This window comes from Camarhynchus parvulus, chromosome 1, assembly GCF_901933205.1.
Source record: "Camarhynchus parvulus chromosome 1, STF_HiC, whole genome shotgun sequence".
NCBI classification, from domain to species: domain Eukaryota; kingdom Metazoa; phylum Chordata; class Aves; order Passeriformes; family Thraupidae; genus Camarhynchus; species Camarhynchus parvulus.
The window spans coordinates 28,372,859-28,390,642 of record NC_044571.1 but is presented as its reverse complement, the minus strand read 5'-3'; the positions used below and the strand labels follow the sequence as shown (position 1 = coordinate 28,390,642).

The following is a 17,784-nucleotide window of genomic DNA, read 5'->3' as shown; positions in this document are numbered from 1 at the left end:
TGTCAAATCAACTTAAAATTCCTTCAAAAAAGAAATGCAACTGTATTTAGTCTAAAGTTAAGCTACATACAAGATTTTACAAATTTAATGGGCAGTCTTGGGAAGGGGATCGTAGAGAATTTGACTGCAAATACCTTTGATATTTGGTTCATGTTATTCTTAAGCAGAAGTTAATAACCGTGAGTATGGATAAGCCTGTGGAGATGTTCTTTCATCTCTGGGGATGATCAAATGCAGTTAAAATACAAAATGTGGTTGTTCATTAGTCTCAGAGAAGAATACCAGCTTGCAGGAACGTGGAAAGACTTGTCAAATAAATCTTAGTAAAATTAGGAAGTTGTCTATTTTGTAAATAGGCTTTTCCTAGTAAAGGTAGTGTGGAATATTAAACCATGATTAGCAAATGGAATACATACCTATACTAGTGGCAAGAATCCCTTTCTATTAAAAGTGTTATGTATGTGTTTGATAAGGTATGATTTAAGATCATGTTTTAAATATAGTTAAACTTGTTTATCCTACGAACCAATTTTCAGAGAGGTTGTAGCTCTGCAGCCTTGTTTCAGTGCCATCACTGAAGGCAGAAGAGAGAGAAGAAACCCTTTTGTTTTTAGCAGGAGCACCTGGGCAGTTGGGGCATCTGTGCTGACAGGCAGCCAGTCTTTGGGCCAGGAGTGTGGCCAGCTTGGCAGGAGATGCACGTAGGGGCAGGGGAGCTGGCACTGCCCAGCATCGGGCCAGAGGAGATGCATCGGGCCACAGGGAAATTCCACCACTTGGAGCTTTGGGGCTGGGGGGAGCTCAAGACATTTCCTAGGAAATCGAAGGAGGGTGAGCTGGGAGGGCTGGGAATGCTGTGGGGAGAGGGAAGTGGAGGTGCAAGCTTGAGGACCTTATAGGTACAATGGAAAGACTCAGGGACAAGCTGGTAATGAAAGGGTGCTTGCACAATGGAAACTTAAGTGACAGGAAGCAAATTCATAGGAAACTGGTCTTCAGCCTGCTGCTCAAAAAACAAGCTATTCTTTAGAGCCACAGCTGGGCTAGGAAAGGAAGACAGCACGTAGTGATGCGACAGGCATGTTTCTGAGTTTCCCAAGGACTAACTGTGGGGCCAGAGGATTTCTTTCACTGCAGAGAGAAGGAGGATTTGCAGTGGGTCCCTTCTCCAGAAATATTGCTAACAAGTTGATTCTCTTTTTTTGTCTCAGTAGTATATCCTAAGAATTATACCAGCTCACATCACTTGGGAGTGTATTTATAAGAGTGAAAATGAAGTAATTCACTGTGGATTATTGTAGATTGTGAATAGTATTGCTTCCTACAAATTGCAGTAGCAAAACAGGCTTTCTGCTGCTTTGCAATGCTTCTTTTCCTTCCTCACTTTTCCTTTCACTTGAAAGCTGACCTCTTGCTTTAGATTACTCCTTAGGACAACTATTTGTGTTACAAAGGATTGTGGGTTCCACAGGTTACAGATGAACTGTACCCAGTGAGTCAGAATAGGAAAAGCACAGTTTTAGTAGATAGGTAGATAGATCAGTAGATAGGTTTTCATTAGAACAAAGACAATAAAACACACCAAAACTATGACTGCAATTGCAAGTATATTCAACTTTTCTACATGAGACTCCCAAAGTGCTTCAATGTTTTTCTTTCCATGAAATCCTTTCAATGTGTTTCATTCCATTCAGACATAAGAATAGAGACCCCCTTACAAATAGTAGTAAGTAAGCATTTCTGTTAGTAGAATGGTAGTGTTTACTCTTCTATAGATGACTTATGTAGATTGTACTTTTCTTTTTTTAATGGAGTTGTGGTTTTTGATACATATACAAAGTTTATAATTGACCTGACTTCATTCTTGCTTAGCTGTAACGAGCCATCCCACTAAACTGTATTTTTAGACTTTTCTAAGGAAATGAAGCTTACGCTAGTCATGCTGTCACAGTCAGCTGTCATAGTCCGTCCATCTGTCCATCCTTGATAACTCAGCCAATTTTAGGCAAACTTGACAGACTGGCAGAGATAAACTAACTAGTTTTCTCCCAGTCTGTGCCTGGGAGAGTCATGGCTGATGTCCCACACTGGAGGAGAGGCAGGGGGGCACCAGGCGCTGTGCTTGGCTGGCCAGCCCAACAAAGGTAGGGAGGAGGGCAGCTCCAGGGGAGATGGAGTATGCTTCGAGGGCATTTTGGAGATGGCAATGGGGACCTAGAGATATGAGAAGGACCTGGGGATGTGAAAGCAGTCATACAGTAGAGGCACTTACTGTGAATCCTGCAGGAGAAGGGGGAGGAAGAGGAGGAATAGTTCAGCAGGAGGTATAAAGTGAAAAACAGGAGCAGATTTCCATGTTCTGTTCATGGAACAAGAAGTTTCCTCTTCAGTCATGGACACAGTTATGAATGTTGCAACCTCACATTAAAAATTATTCCTAGATAATGTGCATGCCCTTTGCTGTGCCTGACTGCAGATGAGTCTCTGCATAGTTTGTTCTTTTGGTCAAAGGAACTGTAAAGCCTTTGGTGCGCATTGCTGCTATTGCAAAATGTTAATCATTCCCATGCTGTCAGCCTTAAAAAGTTTTTTCACATGAAATGTTAAGCTTAAACCGAAGAACTCCAGTTGTCTTTATTGATAAAAATTAGAAAATTTACTATGTTTCTTTTTTTTTATTATTTTCCCAAATTTGTAAAGATTTATGTTTAATGGTCATGATAGGAAGCAATATTTGAAATGTCAGATGCACTTTTGGAAGGTCTGTGAAAAAAGAGGGAACTTATGCAACTCCAAATGGAAGACAGTGCTTGAATGATAACTTTTTCCTAAATGTTTAGATACCTTTATCAGATTTCAGAAGGGTTTTTGAGAAATTTTGAATTTTTACCTGTTTGTAAACAGTTTTTTCTCTAGATACTTAAGTTTGTCATTTTCCTGCCACTCTACATCCCCATTTCTCAGAGTTATCTCTGTGCTCTGCATTTCAACTAGGTAGGCCAGCTGCCTCACCATCTACTGCTTTTTTCCATAGTTCTTTTGCTGTAATTCCAAGAAGTGGACTGCATATCTTCATTAGTGAGCTGGTAAAAGCCTAGGTTTTTAATCTGGAAGGTTTAGTCTCAGTGGAGGGCTTTATGTAGAGTGAATCTACTGAAATAAAGTTGCTTGTTTTCTATGAATTTATAAAAGTAATTTCCCCCTTTTCTTAACAGAACGACCATTAAGTTGTGTTTGTTTATATCACTGTAATTTAATGCTCATTAGTTCTGAAACATCCTTGTCTTTTTGGTTAAAAATTATCTCTAAACTGATGAAAATTTCCAGTCTTGGCAGAGATCAGAGCCCGACCCGCTTCTGATTAGTACTTGCTTGTACACTCTTTTCCTGTGATTGTCTCCCCTAGTACAATAAGCTGTCTCCCTCATTTTGCCTGAAAGTGCAGCCGCTGGCTCTTGGCTGGAGTGATGCAGTTAGAAAGACAATAGGATGTAGCAGGCTACAGCAGGAAACAAGGCCCTGCTGGGGAAGGTCAGGAAACACTTCAGCATCATCAGAATTTTCTGCCATCTTCTGAGACCATAAGACCACATATTAATTAATGTATTTTTAACCCTTCTAGACAGTGATCCCTTCATGGTTATGTGTGCACTGTTAGTCTGTGCTGTAGATAACTGCAAAATAAGCATGAAGTTTTGTGGTGAACAAACAGATTTGCTGAAGATGCCCACTGTATATGCAAGTACATATATATATCTAAATATATTAAAACACAATTTTTTGGCAGTGGAGTGGCTGGATTGAATAGGCCTTAGTAGTTAAAAACTAAATAGCATGCATGTCCTTATTTCAGATTATTTGAAGAAACACAGTACCTTTATTTATTTTCCTTCCATTAAGTATTCTATAATCGGCATGTGTGCTCTTGTGTCTCAGCTAAATCTCTCACCTGCCCCCCAGGCTCTATGAGTATGGAGAAAAGTACAAATGCTCCTATTTCTGTGAAGGTTTTGCTTTCTGTCCCTTGCATGACATTTTGCTTGGTTGTGCTATACTGCGACATAATCTTTTGTTTCTCAGAAATTTTAACAGTGAATTTCACAAGACAGGGCTACTTGTTCACTTTATTTATTATTTTATTATATTTTTTTATATATCAAGTTTATATATAAGCTTAAGGAGGGGTTGCTGCAAAAGTTGGAAAATACACCAAGTGTACCAAATGTGTTGTGCAGTTTTCCTATATTTAAACAGACATTAGTATGGTTTCTCTAATTTAAAAAAAAATGTTGTGTTCAATGTTATTTTTGTTTCTTCTGTACATTGTATTTAACACTATAATTAAAGCCATGACGGGATACGAGAATTTACAGATTATAGGGAAATACATGCAAATGGTCTTCCTCACCAGCAGATTTCTGCTGTTAGTGTGTGATGAAATGTAGGTGAAAGAGGTGTGGGTTTTGGAAGGGGGGTTGCAGTTGGAAGGAATTGCAGCAGTGCCTGCCTGAGTGCTGCTAGAGCAAAGAGAGCAATACAGTCTGCAGAGAAACTTCAGCTTTTATGTCTGTGCTCGTTAATTTTTGTAGGTTTTCTGTCACTTTTTGTTTGAGCCAAATTCAAGTCATCTCCAAAATTAAAAGACATGGGCATTTGGCTGGAATTTAAAGATAGAGAAAAGCAAGCTGAGAATCAGTTTCAGTGATTAGCTGTTCTCCCAGTGAAGAAATTACCGTGTTTAAGTGTGCTTAAACTCTGCTCCTTCCGAGAAGAGAACAGAAATCATTATAACACAAATTGCTCTTTACCTAATGGTGCATCAGCTGGATGTTAACAAGAATCTCTTAAAGGTGTTGCTATTTCCTGACTATGTTAGTGTTACAGAAGAGATCTCCATTTAGTAGTGTTATTGAAGTGAGGGTACAGCATGTCACCACATCCAGCTTTTGCAGTCTGGGGACAAGCGTTCCAAGTGACCACTTTACATTTCTGTCTTTAACAGGCTTGGGAAAAACCAAGAGAAAGACGAGCGCGAGAGACGCCTCCCCCACTCCCAGCACAGACGCAGAGTACCCTTCCAACGGCAGCAGCGCCGACCGGATTTATGATCTTAACATTCCCGCCTACGTGAAATTTGCCTACGTTGCCGAGAGGGAGGATGAGCTATCCCTCGTTAAAGGGTCCCGAGTGATTGTCATGGAGAAGTGCAGCGATGGCTGGTGGAGAGGGAGCTACAATGGACAGATCGGCTGGTTCCCTTCGAACTATGTGGTAGAGGAGGTTGAGGAGGCAACTGCAGATTCACCCAGCTTCCTCAGCCTTAGGAAAGGCGCTTCCATGAGTAACGGCCAGGGCACCAAAGTACTCCACATCGTTCAGACACTGTACCCATTCAGCTCGGTCACGGATGAAGAGCTCAATTTTGAAAAAGGGGAAACGATGGAAGTCATTGAAAAGCCAGAAAATGACCCAGAATGGTGGAAATGTAAAAATTCCAGAGGTCAAATCGGTCTTGTTCCTAAAAACTATGTAGTAATCATTAGTGATGGTCCTTCCATGAACACTTCCCATCCACCTCAGATAAGCTACACGGGACCATCTTCTACCGGACGATTTGCTGGAAGAGAGTGGTATTACGGGAACGTTACCCGGCACCAAGCAGAATGTGCCCTGAACGAAAGGGGAGTGGAAGGAGATTTCCTTGTTAGAGACAGTGAATCTTCGGTAAGTGGTGCTCAGCCCGCAGGTTTGTAACCCCCGTGCATGGGTTAGCAAGCACAGCACTTAACAGACTCCCTGTCTTTTCACCCTTAAAGAAGCCAGCAGGGCTTCAGCATTACCAACCAATACCCTCCCTCCTTGTGAGAATTGGTCTGTCAGTGAAATGCAGTGACATTTACACTGAAATTTAACAGCTGTGGACTGTATTATCCAAGGGTTTTTTAAATTTGTGGACAATCAAGTAAAATATTTCAGGCTTCCATTTGGCTTTTCATGTGTTTCTCATGCAATCCTCAAATTTAAAGCACTGCATGAAAAAATAATTCTAGGTGATTAAAAATTTGGTCATTGATTTGATCTGTTTTCAGACAGAATCTTTGCATTGGTCATTTGTGTTCTGCTTTTCATTTAATAATTACATAGTTTCTTTATTAGTTAAAATTCCATTTTAATGTGTTTTTGATCTACTTAGATAATTTAGTTTGTAATAAGGTAAAGTTATTATTATATCTAGTTGTTAAGGTTGTTATATACAACAGAGAGGGCCAAGTCAGCAGCTCATATGCCTTGTAAATTGAGCCTTGATGGCATCAGAGGGATCTGTGTAATGCTGGTTATGGTTCATGTCATTCTGGAAGTTCAGATTTAAAATTCAGCTGAAAGGACTTTCATGTGTGCTGAGGCCAGAGAATTTGCAGTTAAAGCACTAAAATTTAATTATCCTTTGACTATGATTTTGAAAAGGTGACAGATTTTAATCTTACGTCATACATAACATTGAGAAAATTGACCAAGTACAACTTTGTAACAGTCCCAGATATTTTTATCTGAAGACAGTATTGTCTGATTAAATTTCAGGCACCTCTCCTTGATGAATGTGCTCTGCAAAAAACGTGATAGCTATCGAACTACCCTTTCTTTGAAGCTCTGTGTCATTGAATTCCTATTTCTGCTTAATTATAATCACTAAACAAAGGCAAATGCAAATAAACCACAGGAGAACAGGAAAAAAGTTAGAGATTAAATTAAAATAAACTAGAGGAAGATAGGAAGAAAAATAGGAATTTAGAAATCATGACTGATTTACAGAGGCTGAGAAGAATCAAATTTGTTTAGTCAACAGAAGAATAGACTGATGTGAGACACAAAGTCTTGTAAAATGTAGAAAGCCACTGGAGGATTATGGTAACCATTAAATTAATTCCTTTTTTTCCCCAACATTCTTTTTCTATCAACATCCTATCAGATAGAGGCACACTGGATGTGGTGGATTCTTCAGTCCAGCAGGTAGAAGCTCACTTTCAGATCTAGAGGCTGCATTGTGATTTATCCTGAGACTGTACCTATCAATTTCCTTTCATCTCTTGTGAAAGTGCCAGAAGGAGAGTTTGAAAATTAATACATTACTTAAAATACAAAAATTCTTACCTATTTCTCAGGACATGATATGCCACAGTGACCACTATGCTACAGCTTGGTTTTTTAGCTCTTAAGAGTCTGCCTCTATCCCTGGAGTAAACGAACTTCCTTGAAAGAACACAGTAACCTTTTTATTTAATGTGACATCATAACACTAAATCCTTGCATTCAAAGCAGTTTCAAACTTTTTGCCTGCATTATGGCTGGAAATCATTGCTTTGGAGTACAAAAAGATTCATTGAGAATGTGCTCTTCAAACACTATTTCTAGCATCTAACACTTAGTGGGATAACAGAAAATTTATTCAGTTCATATCGCAGCAAGTTTTTCGCACACCTGCAGGGAAAAAAAGCACTGAATAGAGGAACTTAGCGTTTTTCCTTCTTTTTGTACTCTTTATCTGGTCTTGCAAATCCTGTATTTGAGCCTTTTTTTAGCAGTGAGAAAACTGCAGTTGTGCACATAAATGCCTCTGTGCATTAGTACTGCATGTGGGTTTTAGTTTTTATTAGGTTTAAAGAAATAATTTACTGCATCTCAAACTTTCATCTGCCCTAATCTTTATGTATCATTCCATCATATAGTGTGTTTATGTACGTGAATTATAAAACACTGGGATACGCTAGTTTTTTCCCTGGAGTGCCACAAGTGATACAATAAGTGAATGGGCATACTTGCTAGCATTGAGAAAAGGATCGTAAAAATCTATTTTGAACTTATTATGTATGGAATAAAGAAAGAGTTTAGCAATGACTCATGAATTTCTGACAGTTGCTGTATTTCACACATGTGACTACAGAGGTTATTCATGCTGTGGCTAAAAGTCACCAGGAGTGTTTTCACAATCTGAGCAGATGGTCTTGATTAGAGGGAACAGACTGAGCAGAGCCAAGCTGTCAGCTCCCTGATTTGCTCATCTGACCACCAGACCAGCGCTTCCCACTACGCTGTGTTGCTAACTCACCTTTAATGCTAGGAATGCAGGGGTTATTCCTTTCTAGAAAGGTCCATAGATAAAACTGTGAGTCATGCTCCTAATCCTGTGCCTGATTTTTGACCTGTTTTAGAGTTTTCTGTAGCCTTCCATCACCATAGTTACAAAAATTGGTCTGCATAAAAGTTTTCCTTAGATTTCAATTTCTCTCTTGTTACTGAGCTATGAAAAGCTGTCCTTGGATAGATGAAGGTTTGTATTATTTGGTATTCACTTGATGAGACTGTAATGTTTTTGCATTTCAAGTATTAGTAGTTGCAAGATTTTACAATATTTCTCTAGATTTAACTTGCCAGATGTTTATCTCACAGCTAGATTTCTTTAGCCAAAAATATTTTCCTCAGTAACACTTAGATCTAGAGGATGCTACCATAGAGGAGAATAACCCGAGATGAACTCTGTAAGGTAGCTAGGAGGCTGATTATCTTCATTAATTACGAAATACTATTATTAGAACCATAAACTTGTTTGAACCATTTAAGCCCATAGTTTATGTAACAGGCACAGTTCCCTACCGATAATATTTTTGCCAACTGTGTTATACCTAGGTAATGTCACCTTAGTTTTGGAGATCTAAAAGAACTGGGCACATGCCTAGTTAGAAGCACTGCTAACTATTGTTCTTTCTGTTGCAGGCTGCTAGGTTAATGAAACCTGCAGTTTGTCTCACTTAAGTAACAAAACAATGGGGGAAAAAAGCTGATTTAACCTCTGCGGTCTCTGTGGAGCCACTTTTTGGATTGCAGGCTCTTCAGCAGTCAGATTTTTGGTCTCTTTGTGTAGCTCCTAACCCAAGACAAACAGGTTTTGGTTGGGTGGGTGATTGTAATGTTTTGAAGACCTCAGATTTCACTGAGTACAGAAGCAAATTTGAATGGGAGAGGGTTGTTTTGTTCAGGTTCATACCAGGAAACAAGTGTGCTAACTAGTACTGCAGCTAACAGGAAGCAGTAGTGTGTCACCTCGAGCTTCTGAGCAGAGCCTTTGCTGCAGACACCTTTAAACTTCAAAGGAAGCTTCTGTCAGAACTTGTGGCCCCCTTGCAGTCCTCTGCAGGTGGCTGTGAAACTGGTGATCAGGCAAACACCAGTACTTTGTAGTCCTATGAGGTCTTCTCATGAAGCGGAGAAGGTGTTATTTTTCTCAGTGTGTTAGTGAGTGAGCTATGCAAGTTTTTGGAGTTATTCATTAGGGAGTATTGGTTACCTTCTGCTGGTAGTGTCACAGCATTCAAGTTACAGTAACCCATCCTAAACAAAGTTGCAGAGTATTGTTTTAAGATGATTCTGATGATTTTAGGCATGTTAAAATGATACTGAGGATTGTAGGTGTGACTGGATTTGTCAGTTTTTGAGATCATATTTAGCTTCTCTGTTCTTTGTCTAGCAAAAATGACAATAGAAGGAGGAGGCAGAGGTTCAGAGTTTGTATGTTTTTTGAGGTGCTAATTCTGTAGCATTCAGTGTCCCATGTTTTCCTGGGGTTTTAATCCTGCAACTGTTGGATAGGAGCAAAGAAATGTGGCAACTGTTTAAAAGGTGAACACTGGTCATGTTCTGTGACATGCAGTGATTGATAAGTACAGCAGACATGAGGAGAAAGTTTTTCTTTGAAAACAGGCGTAAGGAAATATCCTAGTGGCTTATTTTAAATGGAAGAACAGAAATCTTATTAGAGCTGTAGCTGAAGATCAATGAAACCAATTCATGTGTAATATTGATTTTGGAACATGAACATTACATAGGGAGGAGAATGGTATTTGCTTATATCCAAATGAAACAGAAGGGGTAGAAAAAGGAATTAACTCTCCCAGATGGCTCTTTCCAGCCTGACCTCAGATCTTTGAGCCATGACTTTGAGTTTTTTGGCTGGGTGGTAGAGTAAGAGGAGAAGTGAGGAAAAACTTGGGTATGGAAATGGAAGGAGTTGGGGAGTCCCAGGACAGGCTCACTGATGGGAGCTCAAAGGGCCTGGAGTAGTTTGAAGAATGAGAATGAGTGTGTGAGAATATCTTTTTGAAGAAAGGACATTGGCAAACAGAATTGGAATGAAAGGGAAAATTTGAAATAAGTTACAGGATCAGTAAAAGATTTTCAGAGGGAACTGTTTTTCACAACCTTGCCATTTATAAACGATAAAATTGTCATTTCATTCTCAAATTGAGGATGTGAAGAGGGAACTCTGTTTTTCGTGTTTCACTTATTTTTCCTTATATTGCTTTATCACTTGTTTTCATGGTAGTTTTCAATTGGTTGTGGGTTTTTTTTAAAGATCATTCAATTCCTCACCAAAGAAATAAAGAAACAACTTCCTACCATTTGTTTTCCACATGCCGTAGGCACCAGCTAGCTCATGGTCATCTCTAGGTACAAGCAGGTATTAAAGGAATTGAAAACAATTCAAAGTACTACTACACAAGGACTGTAGGTGCATTTAACCTAATATTTAATTTTCTGATTTAGGAATTGATTTAACTTCAAGTTACGTTTTTCAGGTGTAGGTCTTTCCAGTTATGATGGTGCAGAAATATTCATAGCTTCCCTGCCGCAAAGCTACGCTCCGTAACTCTATTGCAGAATCATCAGCTGTTCTATAGACTTAGGGGATTAAAGCTTACTTCTGATCTGCTTTTATTTGGTGTATGTGAATCTTTTTTTCCTGGAAAAGTTAGTGTGTAAACATCCAAATGTAGCAATTAATTTAAGAGGGAGAAGAGAGAAAAATTGGCCAGCAGTTAGAACAAAATAGTTTAAACAGTAAATAAAATAAACAGACTTGGAGCAAATCCAAGGAGGACAGCAGGGAAGCAATTCAAACTGCATCGAACCAGCATACTTTGAAATGGAAGTGTTCATAGCAATAGTTTATTTAGATTTTTTAAATAATATTTTTAATGAATTTGCATTTATGAGGGCAAGAAGGAACCAAAATAAAAACAAAAACAAGTAAAATTGCTTTTGCTGTTCATTCTTGAGTCCTATGGAAGTTACTACTCTGAGACCAATAAAGGGTTTCAGGATTTTTGCAACAGCTGTTTGAGTTCTTCCATCTCTTTGCACCGGATGATAACTCTCAAAAGAGTTAGATCAGCCCTTCCGCTTTTTACATTTTTTTAAATTAAATCAGATAATGAAAAAATAAACTTTGTAACATAAGCTGCAGAAAATATGATAATGCCTTCTACTTATGTATCAATCTAACTAGCAGGCACCAGGGCTATGGAGAATAGACAATAGTTAATGAGAAATGCTCATTCACTAAGGTTATAATTAAACTGGCAGAAAGACTATTTAATATATTGTGTGGATCAGCTCACAAAGATAGACGTGTGGCCAGTGCCTGGGTCATAGGACAGTGGGTCAGAGGTCCAGCATCGCTCTGCGTGTCATTAGCACATCCTTTATGGCCTAGAAATAATGTTTCTTAAGAGATACAAGGAGCTTTGAAAACTCATAATTTTGACATGCTAAAAACAACTGCTTTGTCAGAAAATAGTAAAAGATTTTTGAGAGCAAAGTGATTATTTCAACTTCTTTTTCAACTTTTGCCATAAAATTGTTTCCTGTTCCTAAAACAAACAAAAAAGTTTAGTTCAGATTATGAACTTCCCATTTGTAAGTTCTTCTGTTTTAATTGAGGACCTTTTCGTTACTGGTTTTTGTTTGGTGTAGGCATCACCCATGGAAGCAGCAGAACTTAGTCAGCAAGATTTGATATTGTTTTTGGAATCCTAACTGGCTAATCTGTACTTGCTGCCTCAGTCTGTCCTTGGTGAGACCCTACAGACCTGCCTCTGTTCAGGGCACAGCAGTCAGTACACTGCCCATCCCCTAAACTTCTCCTCCATGAGCCTGGGGTCCCAAAGCTTCTGGAGAGCTTTGTGCAGGCCTGTGCTTCGTTACTGTTTAATGGCTGCTGCTTGGCACTATGGAGGTTCCACTGGAAGCAGGTTCCAGGCCTGTGTGACTGTGGCTGCTGGAGGGTTTGTCCACACTGCATTCAGGGCTTTAACCACAGCAAAGTGTTTGTACAGCCAGGTTAGCTTTAACCCAGTGGAGTAGGTGCTGAAAATAGGCCAGTCTTGGTGTGAGTTCTGTGCAGCCTTCTTTATGATGCTGCTGAGGCCGGGGTTTAATATCAGAGATAGCTGGCTTAAAATAGCGATTTTCGTACTTGGAGTTAGGGATGGATGACAGGGTACAAAATGTATCTTGGGTGGAGCACTGGAAATCCCAGAGATGCACTCTTATGCACATTTCTTTCCATCACGTTCTCCCACCCTTCCCAGTGCCCTCTTGGCAGTCACAGAGAGTGTTCCATATATTTTGAGCCAGTGGCTGCTCAATGCCAGAGGAAGCCTTCCTGATGGAGCCTGCGCTGACCCGGTCAAGGCCCAGTGACCATCTATAATGATGGAACAAGTAATTATCCTATGGGTGTTACATAAAATAATTTTTAAAGAAGTGATGCCTGTTGATCTGGAATGTAGTGGCTTGAGGTAGAAGAGGGTTAGGCCAAGGGTGTGGGGAGGTTGCTGCTGCCTTTAGCAGAACAAAAGGAGAGGAGCTGCTGTCCAAAGCCGAGCCTCCAGTCTGAGTTGGACCACAGCCAGATCAGCAGGCATGGCAGGAGCTTTGTTTGCTGTGGGCAGGGCCCATGGAGTCAGAGGGAAGGCAGAGAAAGTGTTAGTGCTAAGACAGGTGAGGGGGAGATGCAAGAGATGAGATTTTTGGGATAGGCAGGACATGAGGAATGCGTGGGCAGAGACCCATTTTATTGCAGGAATAAAGACAGCGTATCTGAGAAAAAGCTGTCCTCCAGCTCATTTGGGTATGTGCTGGGTGTGTGTTTGACTCCTCACAAATTAAGTGTAGAGGACTCAGGGTGTGGTTTTGTGAAGTCTGGTGTCAGCAGTAACATGTGAGGGCTCTTGACCCCTCCAGTTGGTCCTCTACTGTGCCACGGCTGTGCTCAGGATTGTTCCCAAGGCAGTGCTGTGAGCCAGGTGGGTTTTGTTTAACCTGGGCAGGCACAGGTTTGCAGTGCTGGCCCAGCCAAAGCAGCACCATGGTGGGGAGAGACCAAGGGACACAGTACGGTTGTGTCAAAAGCCTGCCACGTGCCTTCAGTGGTTTGTGCTTGAAGCCATGCCTTCAGTGGGCTGAGACACTGCAGCAGTACCTCCAGAGTAGCGCCAGGCATTACTTAACTCCATGAAGTGCTTGTTACAAACTCCAGTGTGTACTCTTTATTCATTTTCCTGCTGGCTGGTGACACATACTTCCATACACCTCTCACAGGGCAAACCCATGCTCCCATCTGTCATATCCCCCTCCTACATGGAAGGGAGCACCCAAGATTCATCAAAGAATGGCAAAAACCACAAGGGTTCAAAAGAAGCTCATGAAGTTTTATTAGCAAACTACACAGTTGGCATAGAAATTCATGTTTTACCCCTACTCTCTAGTAGTAAGAGCGATAATAAAAGAGGGAAGAAAGAGAAAGTGAAAGGGAGATCAGATGGCAGAGGAAAGGAGATCTACAGCCCTGGATCCAGGATCAGTCCAGCCAACAGGGTATCCAGGGCCTGGGCAGCACATCACCAAGGCTTTATGGGGCTACCTGGTTACAGGTAAGCTTTCTCCTCCCTAGGATTAGATTTCTTCCTCTTCATATTAATGAAATGGCATGAGTACTCTTCTGGATCTTTATGGAAATGGGGGGAGCTTTGAGGATCTTCTGGTAGTCTTGATCCCCCTCTGCTGGACTTGCCTGTTCCTTGACCCCATTCCCATGCCTGCATTGTTTTGTATTGTGTGGTCTGCATGGACCAGAACAGGAAAATTGGCCCCAGAAGGATGCTGCCCTACCTCTGCACATCCCCCCCTTTCCAGCCACATCCTTTTCTAACTTGCCTGCTTGAATGGTCGTTGGTGTTTGAGACATAGATAGCAGCACATTAAATCCTTATTGCCCAGGCTCCTACACCATCTCTGTGGCCAGCCAGCAGCAGTAGGTGGCTGGAGACAGAGTTCAGTTGGAAGCAAGGGACACTGTGTCCTTTCTACCTTCCTATGTGGCATGTGGTGAGGGAAGTGGAATGGTCTCATTCTGGCTGTTTGGATGACGGCACTCGCCTTGTTAAAGCAACTGATTGCCATCATGAAGAGATGTATCATTAGAAATTGTTATGTCCTGAGTAACTTCATTAGTGCATAAATTCTGTCTTTTGTGGGTAGTGGTGTGATGGTGAGATTTGTACGGTGTTTTTCTTCTATAGCTTTATATTTTTTCACAAAGAAAATGTACTCAATGGGAGAAATTATTCCCCATACGTGTGGTAATGAAGATAAAAGGTGCATGTGTTTTTGTCTTTTGCAATGCAAAGCAAGAATGGCCCTCTAGTGGTCATGGATTAAAAAAAAGCGAAATGGGGGGTTTTCTTCATCTCGCCCAAGCAATATTGCAGTAATTGTTTTCTCCTGGGCACTCTAGTGAGAAAGACATGCATGATAAAAATTCTTCCCTTCTCTTTGACATTCTTGTGCTTCTAGATTGAGTAACTAAGATAATATTTGCAGTTTAGTCATGTAATTGGCAGCTTCAAACTGTGTATCTGGGGAACTTTCACTTAACTGACTTAACTGCTCACGTTAATAACAATGGTAATTATTTATTGAATAATAGGCTATTGGGTTTCTTAAGGAGCTAAAGCACCAAGCTGAGGCTAATGTAAATTACTGTCAACTATATGACACAGTTTGTTCCTAAAATTGCAAAATTATGCTGTCATTTTGTTCTCTTCTATGTAATTTTTTCTTTCTTTCTCAATTCTTCTCAACAGCCCAGTGACTTCTCAGTATCTCTAAAGGCATCGGGGAAGAACAAACATTTCAAGGTGCAGCTCGTGGACAATGTCTATTGTATTGGGCAGCGGCGATTTAATACTATGGATGAGTTGGTGGAACACTACAAAAAGGCTCCCATCTTCACCAGTGAACACGGGGAAAAGCTATATCTTGTGAAAGCACTTCAGTGACGTTGAAGATGGACTTGGCCACCTGGGCCTCTTATAACTTACAAGCCTTAGGTCCTAAATTCACTTTTATAGAGCAGAGCAATATCTGAAGCAGGCTTAAGGAATAGGCTCTTTCTAAAGTGTTTGCTCTGTCAGTTGCTGTTTGTCCTTTTTTTTTTTGTTTGCCTCTCTTTGTGTTCCAGTTTTGTTAACCTCTGACCACCTCTCTTCAGGTTGAGAGTTTCCCTTGGGTGACCGTGGCGAGCACTCACCTTCCCAGCAGAGTTCAAAACGCCCCTCTCCTGTGTACGTTTACATAGTTAGCTCAGATCAAGGAGGGGCGTTTTCAATTCAAACCAGTGTTAATCTGTTCAGACTGCTCATGCAGGCAGAACTCTCCCTTCAGAGACATCGGGCACAGTTTGAATGCACTGAAGCTGCAGCTGCTTAAGTGAGAGAGAGTAGACATAACAGTTGTGGCTGTGAGTTCTGTAGCTATATCGCTTACCGAGTAGGATAATACAAAACCTCCTAGTTCCTAGAAGCACTCTTTACACTGTACTCTGCTGTTACATTGCCTCTCTGACTCTTCATAAAGAGTACACTAATTAAAAGCATTTTGTAATAGTACTTCTTAAACTACTATGGTAAGATTGTAGTAAAAGAAAACTAGTGTATTTTGGTCTGTAATTGCAACAAAGAGAAATTTTATTTGAAAGTTGATTACTAGAGAAAGAATAATTGAATTGTAAAGGCTGAATGTTTCGGTAATCTACAACCAAATGTGCCATCCACATAATGCTTTTTCCTCTTGCCCTTCTGCTTGTTTGAATTAAACGATTATGTATTTAATTCTCAAAGTAATATGTATCTGTAGCTGATTGTTGACACTAATACAGAAGATTAATAAAAACTGATCTTGGGACAGGGTGGGGCGGGCTACCAACACTATATATATATTTGCTTTACAGAAAGAAATCTTCGGGTTTTACAGAGGATGGCGTGGTTGGTAGGAAGAGACACACAGAATGTTTATGAAGAAAATGCATTTTTCTCTTTTCTTTACATTTAAACTCCTTTATGGTTTAAATATACAGTCTTTAGATGGCACATTCCTGAGATTGAAGAACGGATCATGAGATCTCAAAATCTTGCATACTCAGTTTTTTGGATATTGTAATAAAAAAGGTATTACGTCATGATGGAGTACTGGATTTATCCTTGGGTGGTAGTCCTGGTGTTATTTTAGCAAGGTGAAATAGAGTAAATAATGAATTTGTTTGTCTTGGAATTTGTGTGGCCTAAAAAGAAATCATCTGCGACTGCAGAGGACAGTTTTGTCTATTGAGCTCTGTGTTTCTTGTTTCTGTGATAATTAAGTCCATTCATAGCTTTAATGAAATCTGCAAGATGGACCTATTTCCTGGTACCTCTTTGCTATTAAAACACATTTCTTACCTATTCTGTTTCAGCCAATAGTAATGCAACTACCTCTGTGTATAACTAGAGCCGGTTAAGCAGATACCAGCACTGTCTGACTTCCTTTGGGGTAAATCATGCCACCACCAGGAGACTGCACTGGCACCTTTGGCAATGAACTGCAGTCTTCCTCAGATCCAAGAGGCAGGTACAATTTCTGAAGTTCTATGCACATACTATTTTTCCACCACTCTTAAAATGTTATTTCTGTAAGGTTTTCTGAATTGACAGCTTGTACTGGAACTAAAAAATGTATTTTTCTGTATGTGCATTAACTAAGAATTGGGCAGTGACACTTGTGCTTGGTAAAGCTTAATGAAAGAAAGCAGTGATACAGAGCAATCCAAAATGATCATGCATTATCCTGAAGAGCACCTACCCACGACTGTCTTCTAAGAAGATAGAAGTTTTCCTTAGGAAGCTGGTGAGGATCACCAGTTGTTTACACCTTACCTACAGAAAGACTCTACATGGGCTTCTTAAACCTCATGAGTGAATTCTGCAGAGAATGTAGGGATTTGCCTTCTAATACCTAGTTTTTTCTTTAGGTGAATTGAAGCATGTACTGGGTATGGCAATAATGTTAAGAAAGTCAGCTATATGTTGTATGAGCATTTTCAGGTTTGAGTGAATTGCTTTTCAGTCATATTGTCTCTTGGTAGTATTTGCAGAAATTATATATGGGAATGGTTTACCTTTTCAGTAAACAGATTAATTACTGTTTCATGCCCCGTGTTCATTTTTTGTGAAATATTCCCTATGTTTCCTGTTTAAGGAGTCTTCATATGCCTCTTGCAATCTTTTCTCACTTTTTTCTAGAGTCCATTTTTACAAGCTCTCTTAGTTCCTAACTCCTTTCTAGTCTTAGTAGCTTAGAACTAAATCAACTAGACATCTGAATGAAGGTTTTACTATATGCTTTATATTTTAATGGATTTATCAAATTTTTTGCTTATTTTTTTACCTCATCCTCTGTAAACAGCTTCTGTGTCTTGAGGTGTAAATTGTAAAGTACTTTGTTTTGGAAGCAGTTAGTTAGTTTATGGCCTGTAAATTACTAGCCCGAGTAATTTCTTTTCTTTTTTTCAAGTAAGTCTCACCTTGGGTTTTTCCCATGCTGTATTTTATCAGCTTGTTTTCCATTCAACAGACT

The 17,784-nt window shown here is 40.0% G+C and overlaps 1 protein-coding gene across 2 annotated transcripts in view; it reads left to right on the top strand.

The window, feature by feature from the left end:
• The window catches only part of NCK2 (NCK adaptor protein 2), an 85,730-nt gene extending 68,160 nt beyond the window's left edge, over positions 1-17,570 (top strand). For both annotated transcript variants that reach the window (XM_030961542.1, XM_030961533.1), the window contains exons 4-5: positions 5,003-5,724; positions 14,979-17,570. In XM_030961542.1, the coding sequence (XP_030817402.1) occupies positions 5,003-5,724; positions 14,979-15,173 (917 nt within the window). In that variant the 3' untranslated portion in view covers positions 15,174-17,570. The remainder of the gene's footprint in view (positions 1-5,002; positions 5,725-14,978) is intronic.
• Positions 17,571-17,784: the final 214 nt, after the last annotated feature.